This window comes from Seriola aureovittata, chromosome 1 (genome assembly GCF_021018895.1).
Source record: "Seriola aureovittata isolate HTS-2021-v1 ecotype China chromosome 1, ASM2101889v1, whole genome shotgun sequence".
Lineage (NCBI taxonomy): Eukaryota > Metazoa > Chordata > Actinopteri > Carangiformes > Carangidae > Seriola > Seriola aureovittata.
In genome coordinates, this window is record NC_079364.1 from 9,545,957 (window position 1) to 9,570,343 (window position 24,387).

At 35.3% G+C, this 24,387-nt stretch overlaps 1 protein-coding gene and 1 long non-coding RNA gene across 8 annotated transcripts in view; one reads left to right on the plus strand and one right to left on the minus strand.

Moving 5' to 3' along the window:
* The window catches only part of tle3b (TLE family member 3, transcriptional corepressor b), a 31,187-nt gene extending 18,605 nt beyond the window's left edge, over positions 1-12,582 (plus strand). For 5 of the 7 annotated variants that reach the window (XM_056374121.1, XM_056374131.1, XM_056374141.1 and 2 more), the window contains 13 exons: positions 1-60; positions 2,910-3,032; positions 3,773-3,823; positions 4,241-4,396; positions 5,349-5,484; positions 6,064-6,236; positions 6,835-6,911; positions 7,040-7,289; positions 8,091-8,338; positions 8,548-8,695; positions 8,950-9,100; positions 10,281-10,357; positions 11,038-12,582. In XM_056374121.1, the coding sequence (XP_056230096.1) occupies positions 1-60; positions 2,910-3,032; positions 3,773-3,823; positions 4,241-4,396; positions 5,349-5,484; positions 6,064-6,236; positions 6,835-6,911; positions 7,040-7,289; positions 8,091-8,338; positions 8,548-8,695; positions 8,950-9,100; positions 10,281-10,357; positions 11,038-11,145 (1,758 nt within the window). In that variant the 3' untranslated portion in view covers positions 11,146-12,582. The remainder of the gene's footprint in view (positions 61-2,909; positions 3,033-3,772; positions 3,824-4,240; positions 4,397-5,348; positions 5,485-6,063; positions 6,237-6,834; positions 6,912-7,039; positions 7,290-8,090; positions 8,339-8,547; positions 8,696-8,949; positions 9,101-10,280; positions 10,358-11,037) is intronic. The other 2 variants (XM_056374162.1, XM_056374171.1) reach the window with 1 other exon arrangement.
* Positions 12,583-13,097: 515 nt separating this feature from the next.
* The window catches only part of LOC130174379 (uncharacterized), a 128,268-nt gene continuing 116,978 nt past the window's right edge, over positions 13,098-24,387 (minus strand). The window contains exon 5 of the long non-coding RNA XR_008828590.1: positions 13,098-13,157. This is a non-coding gene — a long non-coding RNA (uncharacterized LOC130174379). The remainder of the gene's footprint in view (positions 13,158-24,387) is intronic.

Consider the following 24,387-nt stretch of genomic DNA (forward strand, 5'->3'; position numbering starts at 1 on the left):
GGCCCCTCATCTTTTCACTCGCCTCTGGCCATTCCTCTGAAAGAACGTGAGTCGAGCACGGTACGTTGACTCTCCGTCTCCTGTGTGTCTCTTGACTTTGCCGGTTCCTGGCTCACTTTGTTTGGTGATTAGGTGTACTTTACATAGACTTAAGCCCACTGTTCAGTAGAAATTCATGCTCTGTGTGTAAGAACATACACATTTTTGTACTCTGGGGGGTATAAGCTGACTGAAATCAAATAATGAAGTCTGGCCAAATAAGCCAGTGCCATCTAATCCAGGTGGAAAATGACTCCAATCACTGGGCGAGGATTAGTAGTCAGCTACCTCCTTTAATTTCAGCACAATTAAAAGCGACTTTGACTCTCCTTCTCCTCTTCCCTCACCATTTTAAAGGATTTACTGTTGCATGTGTCCAATGCCGGACTCCTTTTCATCTTCTTATCCACCTTCCTCTTTTTAATTTGCATATACCTTGTATTTTCTGCTCTCTCTTCTTCTTATCTCACTCATTCTCTCCCACTCTGTCTCTCACTATCCCTATCTCTCTCTTCCTTCTCATGTTAAAGTCCTTGTTTATTGGACTGGCTTAAAGCTCTCAGTTAGCTTGAGCATAACGCTCTGTTGGATCTGCTCGGCCAGATTGAGTTCCCATTGACTGGCCATCCTGAATGGGCCCACTCATGTCTGAAGGGAACCCAAACTCTCCCTCATTTTGTGTGGTGACGAGCAGCTGCCAATTCCACCTTACCTTATCTCCCCACCTCCCTCGCTCTCTATCCTTTCCAGTGCACATACACACTCACATGCTGCTGTCTTCCTGTCCTGTTGTCTCAGGTCATCTGATACCAAGGTTGGAGGCAAGTGCAGGGTTATTGAGTCTAAGCAATCCTTTAAAGGTCACAGGCTCAGATACACAGACAGGCTGTAATGCAGAGAGATTTTTGCTTGTCAGGCAGCATCTTCACACCATGCCAGACTAAAACTCTTCTTGTGGCTTTTTTTTCCACAACAGTAGCTGGACAAATTTCCATATTTTGACACTGGAGGGAGGGATGTGGAAATGGCAGAAAGCTGCTGGGTTGGCTGAAACCTTCAGGAAAAGTCTGACTCTGTGTGGTGGCCAAGGCAGGGGCAATTTCTAAAGGGGGTGGTATAAGTGTATGTGTGCATGATATTAACTGCCCAACCACAGTGTTTTTTTTAAAAATCTTCACTCTCTACTCTCCTCAGCTCAGGAGGTCTTTTTTAATGCCACCCTTTCACTCGGTTCTCAAGCTGTTACCTTCTCTGCTGCTCTTCTTTCTCTTTCCATCTTTTGCAGCCAAGATGTCAGACATCTTCCGTCTCCCTCTTTCACCACATCTTTCTGTTTCGGATGAAGGCAGGGATTTGTTGAGCTGCCCAACAGTGTGGGCCGGCCTCAGGGTTTGCTTGCCTTTACCCCTCCTCTTCCTCCTCCTCCCTCCCTGCCTGTCGGGTTGTTTGGCAGTGCCACCCCGCCACACCATTGCCCAGACTACAAAAATCCCGTTTGCAGCTTCTGAGAGGGTGCCAGCCTGTCCGGGCATTCTCACTAGTGGGGAGAACTCATTGCCACACTGCTACGCTCTCATTGCTTGCCAAGTTCCTTTCCTGTTTTGCTCTCTTGTCTTTCTTCCTCTTTTTTTTCTAATTTTCTCACTCTGCCTCTTTCATGGCTCTTTTCTTTGCTGGCAACACCCTCTTTGTGTCTTCACATTGCACTCTTGTCCAGGTTCCCTCAATGGCCTCTTTCTTTCCTTCCTCTTTTTTATTCTGGTTGATTTTCATGAACTTTGCTGTCAGTCATTTTCTGCTGTTTTGTCACTGACATGCCACAGTGCACCCACACTCAGAAACTCTCCAGCAGTCATTAACATTGGTTGTACAGTGACAGATCCTGGTCACTTTTGTTTTTATTTGCATGTACTTGCATGTCACTGTCAGAAAAAAGTAGGAATGCTAGCTGTGTTTGGTTTGAATTGTTAATGTTGCTCCAAGCGTGTCGGTCCAGGTCAGTCTGAGGTTCTACAAGAGGATTAAATGTCAGGTTGAGTGTTTATCTGTACACCAAATATCCCATGCTGCACTCTGCTCCCTCACTTCTACTCAATCTGCTTTACACATCACCTTGCTGTGAATTAATGCTTTTGTCTTCCAGTAGCATTTTGTGTTCAGTGGTATTCTGTGTGTGTGGGAGTTTGTTCAGCTGTCTCGTCTATTTCCTACTTGCTCCATTGCCTTGGCGGCAGCAGCAGGGCTAAGCTGTCCCAGAATCCTCTCCTGTCCCTTCTATCCCAAATCAGTCCAGTTCAGTCTGGGAGCATTGTACGTTTAGCTTTACAGTCAATATTGTCACTGCTGTGATAAAGGAAAAGGCTCCAGAGCCATGCCTGGACTTAAATGTGCCATTTGACAGTTCCTGGCTTTTCTGGTTTCTGAGAGTTTGTCACTTATTTGTCTGTTTCGGAGGGTTTGTCACTATAATCCCCAAAACATTCAGTTGACGGAAGGACATGTGCTCACAGGACAGAGCTTTCTCTTTTCTCATCTTAACTTACATCTTCCACCCCAAGCCAACAAAGAAATGTATTTATTTGCATATTTGATCTCCCTCTTTGTCACTTCACATCATGTCATGATGGGTTAAAATGGAGCAAGATTACATTACAATATTGGCCATGCTTGCATCCTCACCACTCCCTACTTACTGCAGCTGTACATGATGCAACACAGTAATGTTCATAGAAGTTGAAGCATATCGTTATATCGTACAGATTATTATATGGTTTTCGACAGTTTTCTGAGGATGAAGAGTCAAATGCATAGCAGACTCAGAGGGAATTGGAAACTGATTGTGTGGTCTGTCTGCATGTTGTTGTTGGCAGAATAACTCAGTGTCGCCATCAGACAGCCTGCGGGCAGCAAGTGAGAAGCACCGTGGCTCTTCAGATTACGGTCTCGACTCCAAGAAACGCAAAGTGGATGACAAAGACAACATGAGCAGATATGTGAGTGTTTGTCTTTATTGGTTTCTTTGTTTGTTGTGTTCACATTAATGAGTTGCTGTTGATGGGATCCTGAACTTGTTTCTGCTTGTATTTTAACACTGATTAACTCAGTGTTGACTATATTAGGCCAGTCTTAAAAAATGTTACCCTTCAGGCCAAAAGTTAAAACTAATTAACAACCACTTTATTACTTGTTCTTTCATTATATGACCACCACCACTGTGTTCATCATGCTTTATTTTCTGGGTCTATAAAATCCTAATAATATCTAAGAACGTGTCCTGGAAGGGGGCATGTAGTGGCTGTAATTACAGGTAAAATAGAGTGTTAAATTCAAACAATTAGTTTCCTAGAATCAACAAATATGAACTGACTTGGGTTCAGATGGACCAGAAATTCGTCTGGATATTGGCAGTCTAAGAACTGTGTCTCCATTGTCCTTATAATTACTACCAAATTTTACGCAGAAAGAAAGAAATTGTAACCATTAGGAATGACTCATAAAATAAAGCATTACACAGTTTCAGTTCAAATTCTATGTACAATATCTCAAGCAAATAAATAAATGCTATGATTGACAAACTTTTAAAGCAAAACATGTTACAGAGTACATAAAGCTGATGTGGTCCTTTATTTTGATCCAGCAGTCAAAAACTTTGACGGTATATGTTCATGTTCACTGTAATTTTAGCACTGTTAGTGGACTCCAGTAAACTAATCACATCACTCCTTCATTTCAGGACAGTGACGGAGACAAAAGTGACGACTTGGTAGTGGATGTTTCCAATGAGGTAAGACTGCGTTAGAACGGAGCTGCTCAGTCACATTCCAGTGTGAACGCTGCATAGAATCTAAACACAGCTCTCTTTTGTCTTTGTTGGTAGAAGCCTCTACACTTTTTTACATTGTTGCCAAAAAACTCTGTCACAATATTGGTTGTGTGTGCCATGAGTGTGTGCTTACTTGCTGTATATCTTTTGCCACTCATGCAGAAAGTAAGACAAAGAATACAAAGAGAAAAAGGGAGTGACAGGTGAATGAAAAGTGTGTGTGTGTGTGTGTGAAGGAGACTACGAGCACGCATGAGTATATTTATCTGTGTTTGTACATGAGGCCCCAGTTTGTTTGACCTACATGTACATGCCAGTGGCTTTCCTCTGGTCTGTTTGCTCAGTCTTTCTTTCTGTCTGTCTCGTTTAACGCTGTAGGATCCAGCCACCCCTCGAGTCAGCCCGGCTCACTCTCCTCCAGAAAATGGCCTGGATAAATCACGAGTCCTGAAGAAGGATGCTGCCCCCAATAGCCCTGCCTCTGTCGCCTCCTCGGGCAGCACACCATCCTCCAAAGCAAAGGACCACGCCCATGTGAGTGTGAGGGACACATTGAAAGACTACAGAGATGATGGAATAAGGAGGTTACAGTGGGGGTGAAGGGTCAACTGACGGACTAAAGAGCATTTGTCAAGTGAAGTGGGTGTCTGTGTGAAGGACTAATACGCAGAAAGCTTAGCAGTTGGCTGCTATGAGGGGCTTGAAGGGGCAGAGGGTGGATGCACTCTCAGGAAATCAAGCCCTGTGGCTCACTCCTCTCAATCTCCTTTATGGCTTACCCAATAAATGGTCATTTCTTCCTCTGCCTGAGGCTGTAAATAACTCAGAGACACAGCAGCAAGGGAACTGCTGTCTGCTTTTCTTGCTTCGTCTCAGCTTCTACCCCTCAAGCCCCCATTTTCTCTAATACTGAAGCTTCCACTAACCAGGCTAAAACAGTCCTTCTGCATCGGTTTTACATAAACCATTTCACTAAGGATTAGGATAGATTTGTAGTCCACATCACCACCCTTCACCTCCCATGACACCCAGCTTCTCTCTGTCCCTCATTAGTGTGTGTCACCAGGCTAAACCCCCACTCCTCTAACTTGATCTGCAAAGGAAGAAGAAGATGGATTAATTATGAGAGAAGTGTTTGGGCCACCATCTTGCTTGTCTAGCCACTCTTAAGAAGCGTGACTTCTAAGCAAAGGTTTATGCCCCTTCGCTGCCAGATACACACACATACACACACACACTGGCTGTAATGAAGTGTCAGTGTTAGATTGGATTACCTTGAGCCATCCACTCAGATTGTCACTCTGGATTTCCCTGCCAATGGGGGTATTTTTGACTCACTGGGGGATTTTCTTACTCTGGCGTGGACACTGTTCCATTTTTGTGTGAGTGTGTGTAGCTGAGAGTGAGAGGAAGTGAACTTACATATTTCAGTAAGAGGATACAAAACAAGGTTGTACACAAAGGTCAAAAAGTATCTGTGTTTTAGAATGACAAGTCGTCCACACCGAGCCTGAAGTCCAACACACCTACACCAAGGAATGAGGCACCGACACCAGGAACCAGCACCACTCCAGGACTACGGCCTCTAACAATGGGCAAACCACCCGGCATGGAGGCATTAGGTACGTAACAAGTATCTAACCTTGCTGCCACACTAATTTACTGATTGACAGAAAAATAATTGGGTAATCAATTAATTGTTATTTATATTTCAGGCAAAAGTACAAAACTGCTTTGGTCCTAGCCTACCCATTTTTAAGAATATGTGATTTCAAAAACAAAGATTTCAAGGTTTTTGAGAGCTAGTGGGATAAAAGAAGCATTTTAAGAACAATCAATTAATTCAGACTAAGAAATTGTGATGAGCACACTGGTAAAGACCAGATGAATTAATCAAAGAAATCTGCAATTTATTGATATAAAAATAAGGATGATATTGATATTTAACGTTCACCTTGGAAACAATAGTTGACAAAGCTATCTCAACACAAGGTCCACTTGTGGCTGTTCTGGAGCTTTTGATGATAGGACAATTTTCCTCAGAAGATGGAGTTTCCTCAGGTTTCATGGAAATAATCGTTACCTGCAACCCCACACTCATTGTAATAGGCCATAGTTTAGCATTTCCAAAACTAAATTGTTGTCTCTCCCTTTTGCACAGTTTCTATGAAACAATTAAAAGAGTGTTCTATGTTCTCTAGCTGCTCCTGCCCTTCGTACACCGCTGTCCATTGCGGGCTCCTATGCCACCCCGTTCGCTATGATGGGTCATCATGATATGAACGGATCCCTGACCAGCCCGGGCGTTTATCCGGGTCTCATTTCACCACAGATGAGTGCTGCGGCTGCTGCTGCCTATGGACGCTCACCAATTGTAACTATTCCAGCTTCTATATAGAATTTATAAATCAAATTACACATCTTCTTTACACATATTCATTCATATATTCCACCTCCATCAGTTTGACATAACAAGCCCTCAACAGCATCTGTATGAATTATCCACCACGGCTGTAGGTTGTAGAGGGATGGCAGAATGACTTTGAGAAACTTGAGCAGTCATCCTGTATTTCCATAACTCATTGTGAATATTTCTGCTTGGCTGGCTGCTGCTTGTTGTGTGTACATAATGAGAGAGTACAAAGACAGCCTAGCTCCTTTACTTTGATGTTAGTTAGTTAGCATTCTAAAGGCTTTAAAAAAAGGCTCGCCCCCAAAATGCATCTCCATGTTTGAAAATCTCCCAGGCTTTCATTAGCATTAGCAAGTGGGATGTTGTAGCCTTGTGCAAAGCTTGCCTGTATGCAATGAAGCTGAATTTGCACCTTTGAAGGGATTTGCCTGGAAACAATGGTTCCTCGGGGTGTTAGCAGCTTAAGTGGAGCATAGTTTTCAATTTGAATATTAGCTTAGTCTAATTTATCTTTGCAGGTTATCTGCTGTTTAACGCTTCCCTGTTTTTGCTTGTGTAGGCGGGGTTTGACCCCCATCCTCACATGAGAGCTCCAGGCCTGCCAGCCAGCCTCACTTCCATTTCTGGAGGAAAACCGTGAGTATCTGTATTTTATTTGCATTCCGCGTAGACTTTTGTGTTTAACTAGTTTTTATTAACAGATAACATGTACTATACTTCTTAGCTCAAACTGACCATCTTTCCCCCTCCTCTGTCCTCTGCAGAGCCTATTCTTTTCATGTGAGTGCAGATGGTCAGATGCAGCCCGTGCCCTTCCCTCCAGATGCACTGGTAGGCCCGGGCATCCCACGCCACGCTCGCCAGATCAACACACTGAGCCACGGGGAGGTGGTGTGCGCTGTCACCATCAGTAACCCCACGCGTCACGTCTACACTGGCGGCAAGGGCTGTGTCAAGATCTGGGACATCAGCCAACCAGGCAGCAAGAGCCCAGTGTCCCAACTCGACTGTCTGGTAACTACATGTTTTTGTTTGTTTCAAGTCATGGCAAGAGAAAATGTGAAATGTGTTTTACATGTGTATTATTACTGTAGACATTTCAAATTGGTAACAAGGCTTTCAACCAGAACAGAGACATAATGCACTTATATTTCATGAGGTCACTGAGAAGTTTTCTTGTGCTTAAAATGCAGCCTTCCCCCAGAACCCAACAGACAGAGATGTGAATAATTCAGCAAAGTGTCTCACTGCTGTGCTGAAATAATCCTTAGTGAGAAAAAAAGCCAGCTGAGTAATGATACTCTGATTGGCCAACCCTGTCTGCCATTACCCAGCTCATTACTTCCTCCCAACTGCCTCCCATTTCTCATTTTGATATTGCGGCTTCATGCTGCTCCACTCATATGGCCTCCAACACCCTTAAGGTGCGTCCAGAGTGCAATTGGGTCTTATAAAGCCATCAGGGTGCTGTTCTAATTCGACCAAGAGCGTTCACAGTCCTATTGATCTGTCTTCCTGCTCTCTTAGAGCCTGGCCAACAACTGCAGCCCCAGTCTCTCTCCTTGCAACTCTTGTTAAAGCTGGCACCCATATCTTCACTACAACATGAAAGAGTTAGCTGCTTTTAAAAACTTCATGTCCACAAAAAGTTCCCCTTGAGAGTAACTGTAGATGGTCCTGATGTGGATACACGGAAGTACCCTGTTCATTTCTTTTACTTTGCAGAATTGTTACTGAAGCTATTTCACATGTTGGAAAAATTACAGATAAAGTAGATCCAGTTATTAAGATGCTCTCCTTTTGTTTGTGCTCCAGAACAGAGACAATTACATCCGCTCCTGCAAGCTGTTGCCTGACGGCCGCACCCTAATAGTGGGTGGAGAGGCCAGCACGCTGACCATCTGGGACCTGGCCTCACAGACGCCCCGCATAAAGGCCGAGCTCACTTCCTCTGCTCCGGCCTGCTATGCACTGGCCATCAGCCCCGACGCCAAGGTCTGCTTCTCCTGCTGCTCAGATGGAAACATCGCTGTGTGGGACCTCCACAACCAGACCCTCGTAAGGTCAGTACTGTGGCTCAGGAGATGTATTTTTATCAAAGTGGCAAACTTTTAGCACTTTGGATGTGTGCCACAGGAATTCTTTAATACACAGTTCTCTGTGTTTGAGGAATAAAATATTTGACCACCAACATAAGACTCCCTCATTGTAGGAATTGGGATGGCTTTCTGCTCTGTTCCTGACTTCGATGTTTGGTCTTGTATTGTTTCAGGCAGTTCCAGGGCCACACAGATGGAGCCAGCTGTATCGATATCTCCCACGACGGGACCAAACTGTGGACCGGAGGGCTTGACAACACTGTTCGCTCCTGGGATTTGAGGGAGGGACGACAGCTCCAGCAACACGACTTTACCTCACAGGTAGAGAAAAACTTGTATAAAACAAATGTGTCCTTGCTTTCATCCAATACAAAGTTATCTTACACATTCACTCCAGATGTAGCAACTACATCACACACAGTAGTGAAGATAGTGTGTATTTGTTCGTTAATAAGTGTTGCACAGATGAATGCACTGTATGTGTCTTTTAAGTGACCAATGGTTGTAAAGCAGGCCGGAGTTGAGGTGATGAAATACTGTTGACACTTGCTGAACCAACTGTTCCCTTGGTACAGATCTTCTCACTGGGCTACTGTCCCACTGGAGAATGGCTGGCTGTCGGCATGGAGAGCAGCAACGTGGAGGTGCTTCACCACACCAAGCCTGACAAGTACCAGCTGCACCTGCACGAAAGCTGTGTCCTCTCACTCAAGTTTGCTTACTGTGGTAAGTAACATCAAAGAGGCACAGTCCTTATCCATTCAGTAGTACAGAGGATAAAGGTTTAATTGATGACAAAGTGATTTTGTCTTTGCCACATCAGGCCAGAATTTCCCCTGGACCGACACTTAAGGTTTTCATAATGAGTGTGTTGTAATTAGATGACTGAGCAGAGTCATAGCCACTATTGAGGACACAGAGGTCATGTCCTTTCCTGGAATATATAGGGTCTAATGATGTGAGGAGAAACATTTGGCAGTTACACCCATACTGCATGTGTTTACAATTACTTTGACTAAATATTTTAAAATGTGAATTTTTGAGGGAAAAATTAAGTGATATCATGTTCTCCGCCAGAATTACAAACCTAGTCCATAAATTTGTAGGTCAGTTGGGTTGTGGTGGACTCATCTAAAATCCCTGCTGCTGCCCTGACGGCCAGATTTTTGACATGTAGATGCTGAAAGAGTCAAACATCCACTGACTCGTTTAGTCACTTTAGTCACAGATTTGTGAATACAAATCCTGCAATTCTAATTTTTGCACTAGTGCATATTTTATCTCAACTGTCTAAATTGCACATAATAAAGGCTTGCAGCTGTATGCATGAACAAGGAGGCTGTTATTTTACAAACATGCTCATTAGAGAAATTTGTCATTGCTTGTTCAGTGTAGATCATTCTGCCTGTTGGGCATACCAGCTGGTTTCAGGTTTAGGGCTCTGACAAATGAAGTTTTACAGTCACCTCACTGATATATTTCCAGAAATGTCCTTTTTCCATTTCCCCCTACAGCACAGTCTCCTATCTCTGCCACTACAGAACTGGTTAATTCAAATGATGCTTGCAATTTCAGAGCTCTTGCTGTCACTAATTGAATCATTAGCCAACTAGTCAGTTGGGTAATTAATCAGAGGGTGATTTAAATAATTATCAGAGTGGAAATGTGAGTCTCCTTCATTATGTGCTTTTTATGATTGTTTGTATAATTGTTTTTTTTCACTATTAAATTTTTATGGTCATTGATAAGGCTACTACAGAGTCACATGTTAGTGGCATACAGCAAATCTCTACTCTAAGCCTAGAGAAGACACTGGTGAGCAGGTTTGTGAGGACAAACATGGCTGTGTGTTGAGCACACATACCTTCAGATTATGTTCTCAAGTCATCTGTTTCTCTGTTTGCAGGTAAATGGTTTGTGAGCACAGGGAAGGATAATCTTCTGAATGCATGGAGAACTCCTTATGGGGCCAGCATATTCCAGGTAACTAGGATAAACACACATACACAATTAAACTCAAAGGTATAGAGGGAACAACAGTCTCTGAGGGAGGGATTTCAAAAAATGACATAGTATAGTAAGACATTTTTGTGACTTACTATACTATAATCGAATCCGGCCTCCTCCCACAGTTGAAAGACATGCACATTAGGTTAAAAGGCAACTCTGCCTTACATCAAAAAAACGACATGCTGCACTATGACTTAGGACGTTGTTATGTGTTACTACAATTTATCACTGGGGAAGCTTTGTGGTGCAATGGTTAGAGCTGTTGCCTCACGATGAAGAGGTTGTGGGTTTGAATACTGCTTCAGTCTGCTCCCACAGTTGAAAGACATGCACATTATGTTAAAAGGCAACTCTTATGCCTTACCATACTATGCTATGATTTTTATTTAGTATAGCCAGTCACAAATGCTACAGTATACTACGGCAATAAAACGTCATATTATAGTAAAGAAAGTTAAAGTATCCATGGTGACATTTTCATGGGATTTTACAACAGAACTTAAACTCATACTTTGACATATCCACCATTTTATGTTTACTCCTGCTAGCCAGTGTTAGCTTGCTAGGTAGCGCTAGCTAACATGGTTAAATAACATTAGCCTTCAGATAGCCCCATATGAGGAAGATTTAATTTTTTTTTTACACTTCCACAGTCGAAGGAGTCGTCCTCCGTCCTGAGCTGTGACATCTCAGCAGATGACAAATACATTGTGACAGGATCCGGTGACAAGAAGGCCACCGTCTATGAGGTCATCTACTAAAGAGAAAGCAGTCTGCTGCTCTGCTTCAGCACTTCTACTGAGATGACTTTTCCTTTTTTCCCTGACCATCCATCTGTGGACTACAACCGGCTGACACGAACTAGGGAACTTAACCGGTGGAAATCGATGGATCTGTTGGCCTATGGATGCTTATGCTGGAAAGAAGTTATCTTTTTTTGTCCTTTGGTTTTGGAGGGTTTTATTTTTGGGTTGCACATTTTTTTTGTATCTCCTGATTTCTTTTTTGTTTTTCCTCTTCTGAGAATATTTGGGTGTAACCCGGTGAAGCAGCGCTTCATTTCTAAGAACCTTGTTCCCCAGACATCTTGTGAAAAGTGTAGATATCGGATTAAATAAAAGACATTTTATATATATTATAAAAATATATATATTTTCATGTCCTGGGTGTACTTGTGATGATTTTTTTGGCCCACTCTCTCTTATGCCATGATATCTGAGTGGGAGAGCAGAACATAGATTAGAACTTTTTAACAATGTTACTCTTTGGTTTTCTAAAAGCACATTCTCTGGGCTGACCTTTTCAAACAGAGGAGCATGAAACTTGTAAACCAGGACATTTTGTGGAGATTTTAAAATGGCCTTTTGTCACAGTGCTCTTACCGGACGATGAAAACGTGGTCTAATCTCTAACGTGGAGCCCTCCGACTCAGGCAGAGCCTCTGCTGGTTTGGACCACTGTGGGACCGAGTGGGACGCTATGATTCAGGAAAAGACATGGATGTAAATTTAATTCATATATATATATATAAAGACCTTTTTAAAGTGTACTGCTCTGTCTGTGCTATCTTTCTCTCTGTTTGTTTTACCTTGTTAGATTATGGGAGATAGGGAACGTTTAATGTTTAGCCTAACCCTTGGACCTCAGTTGGCAGCAGAAGCACTGCAGCAGGCACAAACTGAATGACAATGTGCTTTTTGCTAACTTGACGTAACATGGATGTTGAATTGCACCATTGATTTCTTGGCTACAGACTAAACTCAAACAGTCCAATCTGCACTATTGGAATCCTTGTGCCCTTGGTCTTATCAATATTCCTGGAATATGTTTGGTTGGCCATGGTGGGTAGGTGGAGAGACATTTGACCTGATTAAATGCACAGATAAGTCTGTCTTTATAAAAAATGTTCAGTGCCTATAAATTCTCACAATGAAGGAGGGAATGGCACTTAAATGTGAACACAACAAAAATACACAAATTTGTAAACCAAGTGTCTCCGATGTTGACGTTAAGATGACAGTGAAAAATTCTGGTTTCTACACTGTGCTCCTGATCCTGTCAGCATTTCCCACCAGAAAACAAAAGGGGTGAAATGTGCTAGTCCCTCTGAACCACACCAAAGTATGTAGCAAATGCTGTCAGCACTGAAAAGAAATGTACAGTTGTTAATAAATCAATAAAACTGTTTTTGTATAATGGCCCATTTCCTTGTGATTGACCTACTAACATCAGGTGTTACTTACAAATTACTTTTTGATTTTCAGGGGCTTATGAAGGCCTTTGGGTTGCGTGAAGCAAGATCAGGGTAGGTTTGAGTCTAAGCAACTTTACATCGTATTAAAAAGAATGGTTTAACATTGTGGGAAATGCGTTTATTTGCTTTCTTGCAGAGCATTAGATAAGAAGGTTGATACTAATGACACATCTGTACTGTAAATATAAAGCTAGAGCCAGGAGATGGTTAGCTTAGCCTGGCTCTCATGCACATGGGTGTTTTATAAGCTGGTTCTGGTATGTTAAGACTCAATATATTTCAATAAAAGGGTAAATAAATTGGGGCTTTGACATTTGGACCATCACCCAATGAAAGTTATAGAAGGGAAACTGAATAAATAAATGGAAAATCAGAGTATTAAAAAAAAATTCAAATTTTTCTGAGTAAAAAAAACATGTAAAAAGCTTGGATTACATTTGTCTGATGGTTTTAGCTCACCTTGGTGTGTCTGCCTTTGTGAAATCATGTTGGGTGTCTTCCTAAATTCCATGCTGATCTCTGTTTAAAGAGGAAAACACATTATGAAAAATATTAGTGTTCAGATGGCAGGTGAGATTGACACTTGACCTTTTGTTAAATTCTAGGCTGAGAGTTATTTACTGCTGCAAAGCTAGGGTCACATGACCGAAAAGCAAGCTAGGGCTACTGCCAGCGTGCTGAAAATGTTGAGACCACATCAACTGTGGGTTTGACCATGTTAAGTTTAAATTATAAAAAATGGGACAATAGATATTTTTCAGTTGGAAGTTTTCATACATATACGTGTTGCTGAGATGTGACCTCACTTTACTTTTGTAAGGCTTGGTTTGAAGGTCATCTTTGCCAATTTTACTGATGATTGGACACAGTATATATGGAAATAGATCTCATTTGATGTGTTGATCCAAGGAGTCCATTGTAACTCATTTCCGAAATTAGGCATATGAACTTTGATCTGTTGGTGGCGCTAAAGCACTTGGGGCACTGACATGAAATTTAGTGAAAGCATCATGAGAGTTTCCCCAATCAGTGTGCCAAACTTCGAATCTTTTTACCGTACAATTTCAGGGGGCTACCAGACACTCCCATGGCAGAAGAACATTATGATGATGAAAAAGAAAAGGTACAAACACAACAGGTAACCATGAAGTTTCGCTGCGTGGCCCCAATAACACAGTAACATATTGTAATCTGAATAAACTTTTAAATGTAGTTTTTAGATTTTGTTAAGTCGTTTTTTGACATTTTATGCCTTCCTATAATATGTTGTTTTTATGACTTACTATATAGTATGATGTTCTTATGACATTTTATGCCTTATTATAATATGTTGTTGTTATGACTATGACTAAGTTGTTTTTTGACATTTTTATCCCTTACTATACTATGACATTTTTATGACTTTCTATGCCATACTATAATGTCACGCTTTTAGGACTTACTATAGTATGTTGCTTTTACGCCTTACTATACTATGTCATCTTTTGAAATATTACATCTCACTAAAGTTGTTTTTTTGACATTTTTATGCCTTAGTATACTATGACGCTTTTGACTTTTTATGCCTTAATATATTATGACATTTTTATGACTTTTTATACCTTGCTATAGTATGTTGTTTTTATGCCTTACTATACTATGAAGTTTTTAGGACTTTTTATCCCTTACTATACTCAGTTGTTTTTTGACATTTTTATACCTTTTAATTTTTATGCCTTATTTTAAAATGACTTTATGCTTTATTATAGTATGACATTTTGATGACTTTTTATGCCTTATTATACTGTGACATTTTATTGCTTGTCATACCATGACGTTTTATGCATTATTATACTATGATGTTTTTATGACTTTTTATGGATTATTATATGATGTTTTTATGACTTTTGTATGCCTTATTATATGTTGTTTAAAATATTTTTATGCCTTACTATACTATGACTTATTATACTATGATGTTTTTATGACTTACTATATAGTATGATGTTCTTATGACATTTTATGCCTTATTATAATATGTTGTTGTTATGACTTACTATACTAAGTTGTTTTTTGACATTTCTTTGCCTTACTATACTATGACGTTTTTTGACATTTTTATGCCTTTTGATGCCTTACTATGGTATGACGTGTTTATGATGATGTTTGTTGTTTTTAAGACTTTTTATCCCTTACTATACTATGACATTTTTATGACTTTCTATGCCATACTATAATGTCACGCTTTTAGGACTTACTATAGTATGTTGCTTTTATGCCTTACTATACTATGTCATTTTTTGAAATATTACACCTCACTAAAGTTGTTTTTTTGACATTTTTATGCCTTAGTATACTATGACGCTTTTGACTTTTTATGCCTTAATATACTATGAAAATTTCTATGCCTTACTATATTATGACATTTTTATGACTTTTTATGAATTACTATATTTAGTTGTTTTTTGACATTTTTATGACTTTTTATACCTTGCTATAGTATGTTGTTTTTATGCCTTACTATACTATGAAGTTTTTAGGACTTTTTATCCCTTACTATACTCAGTTGTTTTTTGACATTTTTATACCTTTTAATTTTTATGCCTTATTTTAAAATGACTTTATGCTTTATTATAGTATGACATTTTGATGACTTTTTATGCCTTATTATACTGTGACATTTTATTGCTTGTCATACCATGACGTTTTATGCATTATTATACTATGATGTTTTTATGACTTTTTATGGATTATTATATGATGTTTTTATGACTTTTGTATGCCTTATTATATGTTGTTTAAAATATTTTTATGCCTTACTATACTATGACTTATTATACTATGATGTTTTTATGACTTGTTATGCCTTACTTTACTGACTTTTTGATAACTTTTTATGCCTTATCATACAATGATTTTTTCATGCCTTATGTTTGATGTTTTTATCACTTTTTATGCCTTATTATACAACAATGTTTTTAGAACTTTTGTGCCTTACTATACTATGACTTTTTATGCCTTACTATACTATGTCTTTCGATATTATGAATTTTTTGTGCCTTATAATACCTTACTAAATTTTAACTTTTTTATGCCTTACTATACGATGACTTTTTATGCCTTATTATAGTATGATGTTTTTATGACTTATTATACTATAATGTTTTTAGCAAACTTTATGCCTTACTATATTTTTATGCTTTTGTCTTTTTAAGCCTTACTATACTATGACTTTTTATGCCTTATAATACTATGATGTTTTTATGATTTTTTATGCCTTACTATACTGTGGCTTTTTATGCCTTTCTATACTATGAATTTTTGTACCTTATTATACTATGATGTTTTTATGACTTACTATACTATGACTGTTGTATGCCTTATTATAATATGATGTTTTTGGGACTTGATCGTTTTATGACTTTTTCTGCCTTATTATAGTATGATGTTTTTATGATTTTTTTATGCCTTATTAAAAGTATGATATTTTTATGATTTATTATGACTTTTTATGCCTTACTATACTATTACTTTTTGTGCCTTATTATACTATGGTGTTTTTATGACTTTTTATGCCTTATTATACTATGGTGTTTTTTATGCCTTACTATACTATGACTTTTTATGCCTTATTATACTATGATGTTTTTATGACTTTTTATGCCTTTCTATACGATGACTTTTTATGATTTTTTATGTCTTATTAAAGTATGTTGTTTTTATGACTTTTTATGCCTTACTATACTATGGCTTTTTATACCTTAATATACATTGGCTTTTTATGCCTTATTATACTATGATCGTTTTATGACTTTTTGATGCCTTACTATACTATGACCTTTTATGCCTTATTATACTATGATGTTTTTATGACTTTTTATGCCTTACTATAATATCACTTTTGTATGCCTTACGATATTATGACATTTTTATGACTTTTTATGAATTACTATATTTAGTTGTTTTTTGACGTTTTTATGACTTTTTATACCTTGCTATAGAATGTTGTTTTTATGACTTTTTATGCCTTATATACTATGGCTTTTTATGGGTTATTATACTATGAATTTTTATGCCTTATTATACTGTGATGTTTTTATGACTTTTGTATGCCTTATTATAGTATGATGTTTTTGGGACTTTTTATGCCTTACTATCCTATGACTTTTTATGCCTTATTATAGTATGACGTTTTTGGTACTTTTTATGCGTTATTATACTATGATGTGTGTATGACTTTTTATGCCTTATTATACTATGGTGTTTTTATGATTTTTTATGCCTTACTATACTATGCCTTTTTATGCCTTTCTATACAATGACTTTTTATGCCTTACTATACTGTGATCTTTTTATGATTTTTAATGTCTTCTTAAAGTATGTTGTTTTTATGACTTTTTATGCCTTACTATACTATGACTTTTTATGCCTTATAATACTATGATGTTTTTATGCCTTACTATACTGTGACTTTTTATGATTTTTTATGTCTTATTAAAGTATGTTGTTTTTATGGCTTTTTATGCCTTATTATACTATGATGTTTTTATGACTTTTGTGTGCCTTATTATACTATGATGGTTTTATGACTTTTTTTGCTTTTCTATACTATGACTTTTTATGCCTTACTATACTATGATCTTTTTATGATTTTTAATGTCTTATTAAAGTATGTTGTTTTTATGACTTTTTATGCCTTATTATACTATGATGTTTTTACGACTCTTGTGTGCCTTATTATACTATGATGGTTTTATGACTTTTTTTGCTTTTCTATACTATGACTTTTTATGCCTTACTATACTATGATGTTTTTATGACTTTTAATGACTTATTAAAGTATGATGTTTTTATGATTTTTTTATGCCTTATTATAGTATGATGTTTTTGGGACTTTACACCTTACTATACTATGATCTTTTTATGACTTTTTATGCCTTTCTATACTATGACCTTTTATGCCTTATTATACTATGATGTTTTTATGCCTTTTTATGCGTTATTATATTATGATATTTTTGGGACTTTTTATGCCTTACTATACTATGACTTTTTATGCCTTACTATACTATGATGTTTTTATGCCTTATTATACTATAATGTTTTTGTGACGTTTTATGCCTTACTATACTATGATCTTTTTATGCTTCATTATACTATGATGTTTTTATGCCTTACTATACTATGACTTTTGTATTCCTTATTATAGTATTATGTTTTTGGGACTTTTTATGCCTTATTATAATATGACTTTTTATGCCTTACTATACTATGATGTTTTTATGACTTTTTATGCCTTATTAAAGTATGATGTTTTTATGACTTTTTATACCTTGCTATAGAATGTTGTTTTCATGACTTTTTATGCCTTACTATACTATGGCTTTTTATGCCTTTCAATACTATGATCGTTTTATGACTTTTTATGCCTTACTATACTATGATGGTTTTATGACTTTTTATGCCTTATTATACTATGATGTTTTTGGGACTTTTTATGCCTTATTATACTATGATGTTTTTATGACTTTTGTATGCCTTATTATAGTATGATGTTTTTGGGACTTTTTATGCCTTATTGAGGTATGACGTTTTTATGACTTTTTATGCCTTACGATACTATGACTTTTTATGCCTTATTATACTATGATGTTTTTATGCCTTTTTATGCGTTATTATAGTATGATATTTTTGGGACTTTTTATGCCTTACTATACAATGGCTTTTTATGCCTTATGATACTATGATCGTTTTATGACTTTTTATGCCTTATTATAGTATGATGTTTTTGGGACTTTTTATGCCTTATTGAGGTATGACGTTTTTATGATTTTTTATGCCTTACTATACTATGACTTTTTATGACTTTTTATGCCCTACTATACTATGACATTTTTATGATTTTTTATGCATTACTATACCATGACTTTTTATGCCTTACTATAATATGTAGTTCATATGACTTGTTATGCCTTAGTATAGTATGACATTTTTATGACTTTTTATGCCTTACTATACTATGACTTTTTATGCCTTACTATAATATGACGTTTTTCTGATCTTTTATGCCTTACTATACTATGACGTTTTTTACGAATTTTTATGCCTTACTATACTATGACGTTTTTTATGACTTTTTATGCCTTACTATACTATGAAGTTTTATGCCTCACTATACCATGACTTTTTATGCGTTAGTATCATATGACATTTTTATGCCTTTTCAGCCTTACTATACTATGATGTTTTTATGCCTTTTTATGCCTTACTAAACTATGATATTTTTATCCCTTACTATACTGTGACTTTTTATGCCTTACTATACAATGACGTTTTTATGCCTTAATATACCATGATTTTTTACGCCTTAGTATCATGACATTTTTATGCCTTTTCAGCCTTACTATACTATGACGTTTTTATGACTTTTTATGCTTCATTATACTATGATGTTTTTATCCCTTACTATACTGTGACTTTTTATGCCTTTCAATACTATGATCTTTTTATGATTTTTTATGTCTTATTAAAGTATGTTGTTTTTATGGCTTTTTATGCCTTATTATACTATGATGTTTTTATGACTTTTGTGTGCCTTATTATACTATGATGGTTTTATGACTTTTTTTGCTTTTCTATACTATGACTTTTTATGCCTTACTATACTATGATCTTTTTATGATTTTTAATGTCTTATTAAAGTATGTTGTTTTTATGACTTTTTATGCCTTATTATACTATGATGTTTTTATGACTTTTGTGTGCCTTATTATACTATGACGTTTTTATGATTTTTTATGCCTTTTTATGCTTACTATACTATGACTTTTTATGCCTTACTATACTATGATGTTTTTATGACTTTTAATGACTTATTAAAGTATGATGTTTTTATGATTTTTTATGCCTTATTATAGTATGATGTTTTTGGGACTTTACACCTTACTATACTATGATCTTTTTATGACTTTTTATGCCTTTCTATACTATGACCTTTTATGCCTTATTATACTATGATGTTTTTATGCCTTTTTATGCGTTATTATATTATGATATTTTTGGGACTTTTTATGCCTTACTATACTATGACTTTTTATGCCTTACTATACTATGATGTTTTTATGCCTTATTATACTATAATGTTTTTGTGACGTTTTATGCCTTACTATACTATGACTTTTGTATTCCTTATTATAGTATTATGTTTTTGGGACTTTTTATGCCTTATTATAATATGACTTTTTATGCCTTACTATACTATGATGTTCTTATGACTTTTTATGCCTTATTAAAGTATGATGTTTTTATGACTTTTTATACCTTGCTATAGAATGTTGTTTTTATGACTTTTTATGCCTTACTATACTATGGCTTTTTATGCCTTTCAATACTATGATCGTTTTATGACTTTTTATGCCTTACTATACTATGATGGTTTTATGACTTTTTATGCCTTATTATACTATGATGTTTTTGGGACTTTTTATGCCTTATTATACTATGATGTTTTTATGACTTTTGTATGCCTTATTATAGTATGATGTTTTTGGGACTTTTTATGCCTTATTGAGGTATGACGTTTTTATGACTTTTTATGCCTTACGATACTATGACTTTTTATGCCTTTTTATGCCTTACTATACTATGACATTTTTATGATTTTTTATGCATTACTATACCATGACTTTTTATGCCTTACTATAATATGTAGTTCATATGACTTGTTATGCCTTAGTATAGTATGACATTTTTATGACTTTTTATGCCTTACTATACTATGACTTTTTATGCCTTACTATAATATGACGTTTTTCTGATCTTTTTATGCCTTACTATACTATGACGTTTTTTACGAATTTTTATGCCTTACTATACTATGACGTTTTTTATGACTTTTTATGCCTTACTATACTATGAAGTTTTATGCCTCACTATACCATGACTTTTTATGCGTTAGTATCATATGACATTTTTATGCCTTTTCAGCCTTACTATACTATGATGTTTTTATGCCTTTTTATGCTTTACTAAACTATGATATTTTTATCCCTTACTATACTGTGACTTTTTATGCCTTACTATACAATGACGTTTTTATGCCTTAATATACCATGATTTTTTATGCCTTTTCAGCCTTACTATACTATGACGTTTTTATGACTTTTTATGCTTCATTATACTATGATGTTTTTATCCCTTACTATACTGTGACTTTTTATGCCTTACTATACTATGACGTTTTTCTGATTTTTTATGCCTTACTATACTATGACGTTTTTAGAAATTTTCATGCCTTACTATACTGTGACTTTTTATGCCTTAGTATCATATGACATTTTTATGCCTTTTCAGCCTTACTATACTATGATGATTTTATGACTTTTTATGCATCACTATACTATGATGTTTTTATCCCTTACTATGCTGTGACTTTTTATGCCTTATTATACTATGATGTTTTTATGCCTTTTTATGCGTTTTTTTATAGTATGATATTTTTGGGACTTTTTATGCCTTACTATACTATGAATTTTTATGCCTTACTATACTATGATGTTTTTATGACTTTTTATGCCTTATTATACTATAATGTTTTTGTGATGTTTTATGCCTTACTATACTATGATCTTTTTATGCTTCATTGTACTATGATGTTTTTATGCCTTACTATACTATGACTTTTTGTGCCTTATTAAAGTATGATGTTTTTGGGACTTTTTATGCCTTATTATATGATGACTTTTTATACCTTACAGTACTATGCTGTTTTTATGACTTTTTATGCCTTATTAAAGTATGATGTTTTTATGACTTTTTGTACCTTGCTATAGTATGTTGTTTTTATTACTTTTTATGCCTTACTATACTATGGCTTTTTATGCCTTTCTGTATGGCTTTTTTTGCCTTTCTATACTATGACTTTTTATGCGTTATTATACTATGAATTTTTATGCTTTACTATACTATGACTTTTTATGCCTTACTATACTATGGCTTTTTATGCCTTTCAATACTATGATCTTTTTATGATTTATGTCTTATTAAAGTATGTTGTTTTTATGACTTTTTATGCCTTACTATACAATGGCTTTTTAGGCCTTATTATACTATGATCGTTTTATGACTTTTTATGCCTTACTATACTATGATGGTTTTATGACTTTTTATGCCTTATTATAGTATGATGTTTTTGGGACTTTTTATGCCTTATTGAGGTATGACGTTTTTATGACTTATTATGCCTTACGATACTATGACTTTTTATGCCTTACCATACTATGACTTTTTATGCCTTATTATACTATGACGTTTTTATGATTTTTTATGCATTACTATACCATGACTTTTTATGCCTTACTATAATATGTAGTTCATATGACTTGTTATGCCTTAGTATAGTATGACATTTTTATGACTTTTTATGCCTTACTATACTATGACTTTTTATACCTTACTATAATATGACGTTTTTCTGATTTTTTATGCCTTACTATACTATGACATTTTTATGACTTTTTATGCCTTACTATACTATGATATTTTTATGACTTTTTATGCCTTACTATACTATGATATTTTTATGACTTTTTATGCCTTACTATAAAATGACGTTTTTCTGATTTTTTATGCCTTACTATACTATGACGTTTTTAGGAATTTTCATGCCTTACTATACTATGACGTTTTTATGACTTTTTATACTTCAATATAATATGATGTTTTTATGCCTTACTTCACCATGACTTTTTATGCCTTTTCAGCCTTACTATACTATGACGTTTTTATGACTTTTTATGCCTTACTATACTATATTTTTATGACGTTTTAATGCCTTACTATATTATGACTTTTCATGCCTTATTATACTATGACATTTTTAAGCCTTACTGTACTATGACGTTTTTATGACCTTTTATGCCTCACTATACTATGACGTTTTTATGCCATACTATAGTATGACTTTTTATGATTTTTTTATCTCTTATTAAAGTATGTTGTTTTTATGACTTTTTATGCCTTACTATACTATGGCTTTTTATGCCTTATTATACTATGATGTTTTTATGACTTTTGTATGCCTTATTATAGTATGATGTTTTTTGGACTTTTTATGCCTTATTGAGGTATGACGTTTTTATGACTTTTTATGCCTTACGATAATGACTTTTTATGCCTTACTATACTATGACTTTTTATGCCTTATTATACTATGACTTATTATGCCTTACTATACTATGATGTTTTTATGACTTTTTATGACTTATTAAAGTATGATGTTTTTATGACTTTTTATGCCTTATTAAAGTATGATGTTTTCATGATTTTTTATGCCTTATTAAAGTATGTTTTTATGACTTTTTATGCTTTACTATACTATGATCTTTTTATGATTTTTATGCCTTACTATACTATGATGTTTTTATGACTTTTTATGCGTTATTATAGTGTGATGTTTTTATGACTTTTTATGCCTTACTATACTATGGCTTTTTATGCCTTATTATACTATGATGTTTTTAAGACTTTTTATGCCTTATTAAAGTATGATGTTTTTATGCCTTACTATACTATGACTTTTGTATGCCTTATTATAGTATTATGTTTTTGGGACTTTTTATGCCTTATTATATTATGACTTTTTATGATTTTTATGCCTTACTATACTATGATGTTTTTATGACTTTTTATGCGTTATTATACTGTGATGTTTTTATGACTTTTTATGCCTTACTATACTATGGCTTTTTATGCCTTATTATACTATGATGTTTTTAAGACTTTTTATGCCTTATTAAAGTATGATGTTTTTATGACTTTTTATGCCTTACTATACTATGACTTTTGTATGCCTTATTAAAGTATGATGTTTTTATGACTTTTTATGCCTTACTATACTATGGCTTTTTATGCCTTACTATACAATGGCTTTTTAGGCCTTATTATACTATGATGGTTTTATGACTTTTTATGCCTTATTATACTATGATGGTTTTATGACTTTTTATGCCTTATTATACTATGATGTTTTTATGACTTTTGTATGCCTTATTATAGTATGATGTTTTTGGGACTTTTTATGCCTTATTGAGGTATGACGTTTTTATGCCTTTTTCTGCCTTATTATACTATGATGTTTTTATGCCTTTTTATGCATTATTATAGTATGATATTTTTGGGACTTTTTATGCCTTACTATACTATGACTTTTTATGGCTTAATATACAATGGCTTTTTATGCCTTATTATACTATGCTCGTTTTATGACTTTTTATGCCTTACTATACTATGATGGTTTTATGACTTTTTATGCCTTATTATAGTATGATGTTTTTGGGACTTTTTATGCCTTATTGAGGCATGACGTTTTTATGACTTATTATGCCTTACGATACTATGACTTTTTATGCCTTACTATACTATGACTTTTTATGCCTTATTATACTATGAATTATTATGCCTTACTATACTATGACTTTTTATGCCTTATTATACTATGAATTATTATGCCTTACTATACTATGACGTTTTATGCCTTACTATAATATGTAGTTCATATGACTTGTTATGCCTTAGTATAATATGACATTTTTATGACTTTTTATGCCTTACTATACTATGACTTTTTATGCCTTACTATAGTATGACGTTTTTCTGATTTTTTATGCCTTACTATACTATGACGTTTTTACGAATTTTTATGCCTTACTGTACTATGACGTTTTATGCCTCACTATACCATGACTTTTTATGCGTTAGTATCATATGACAT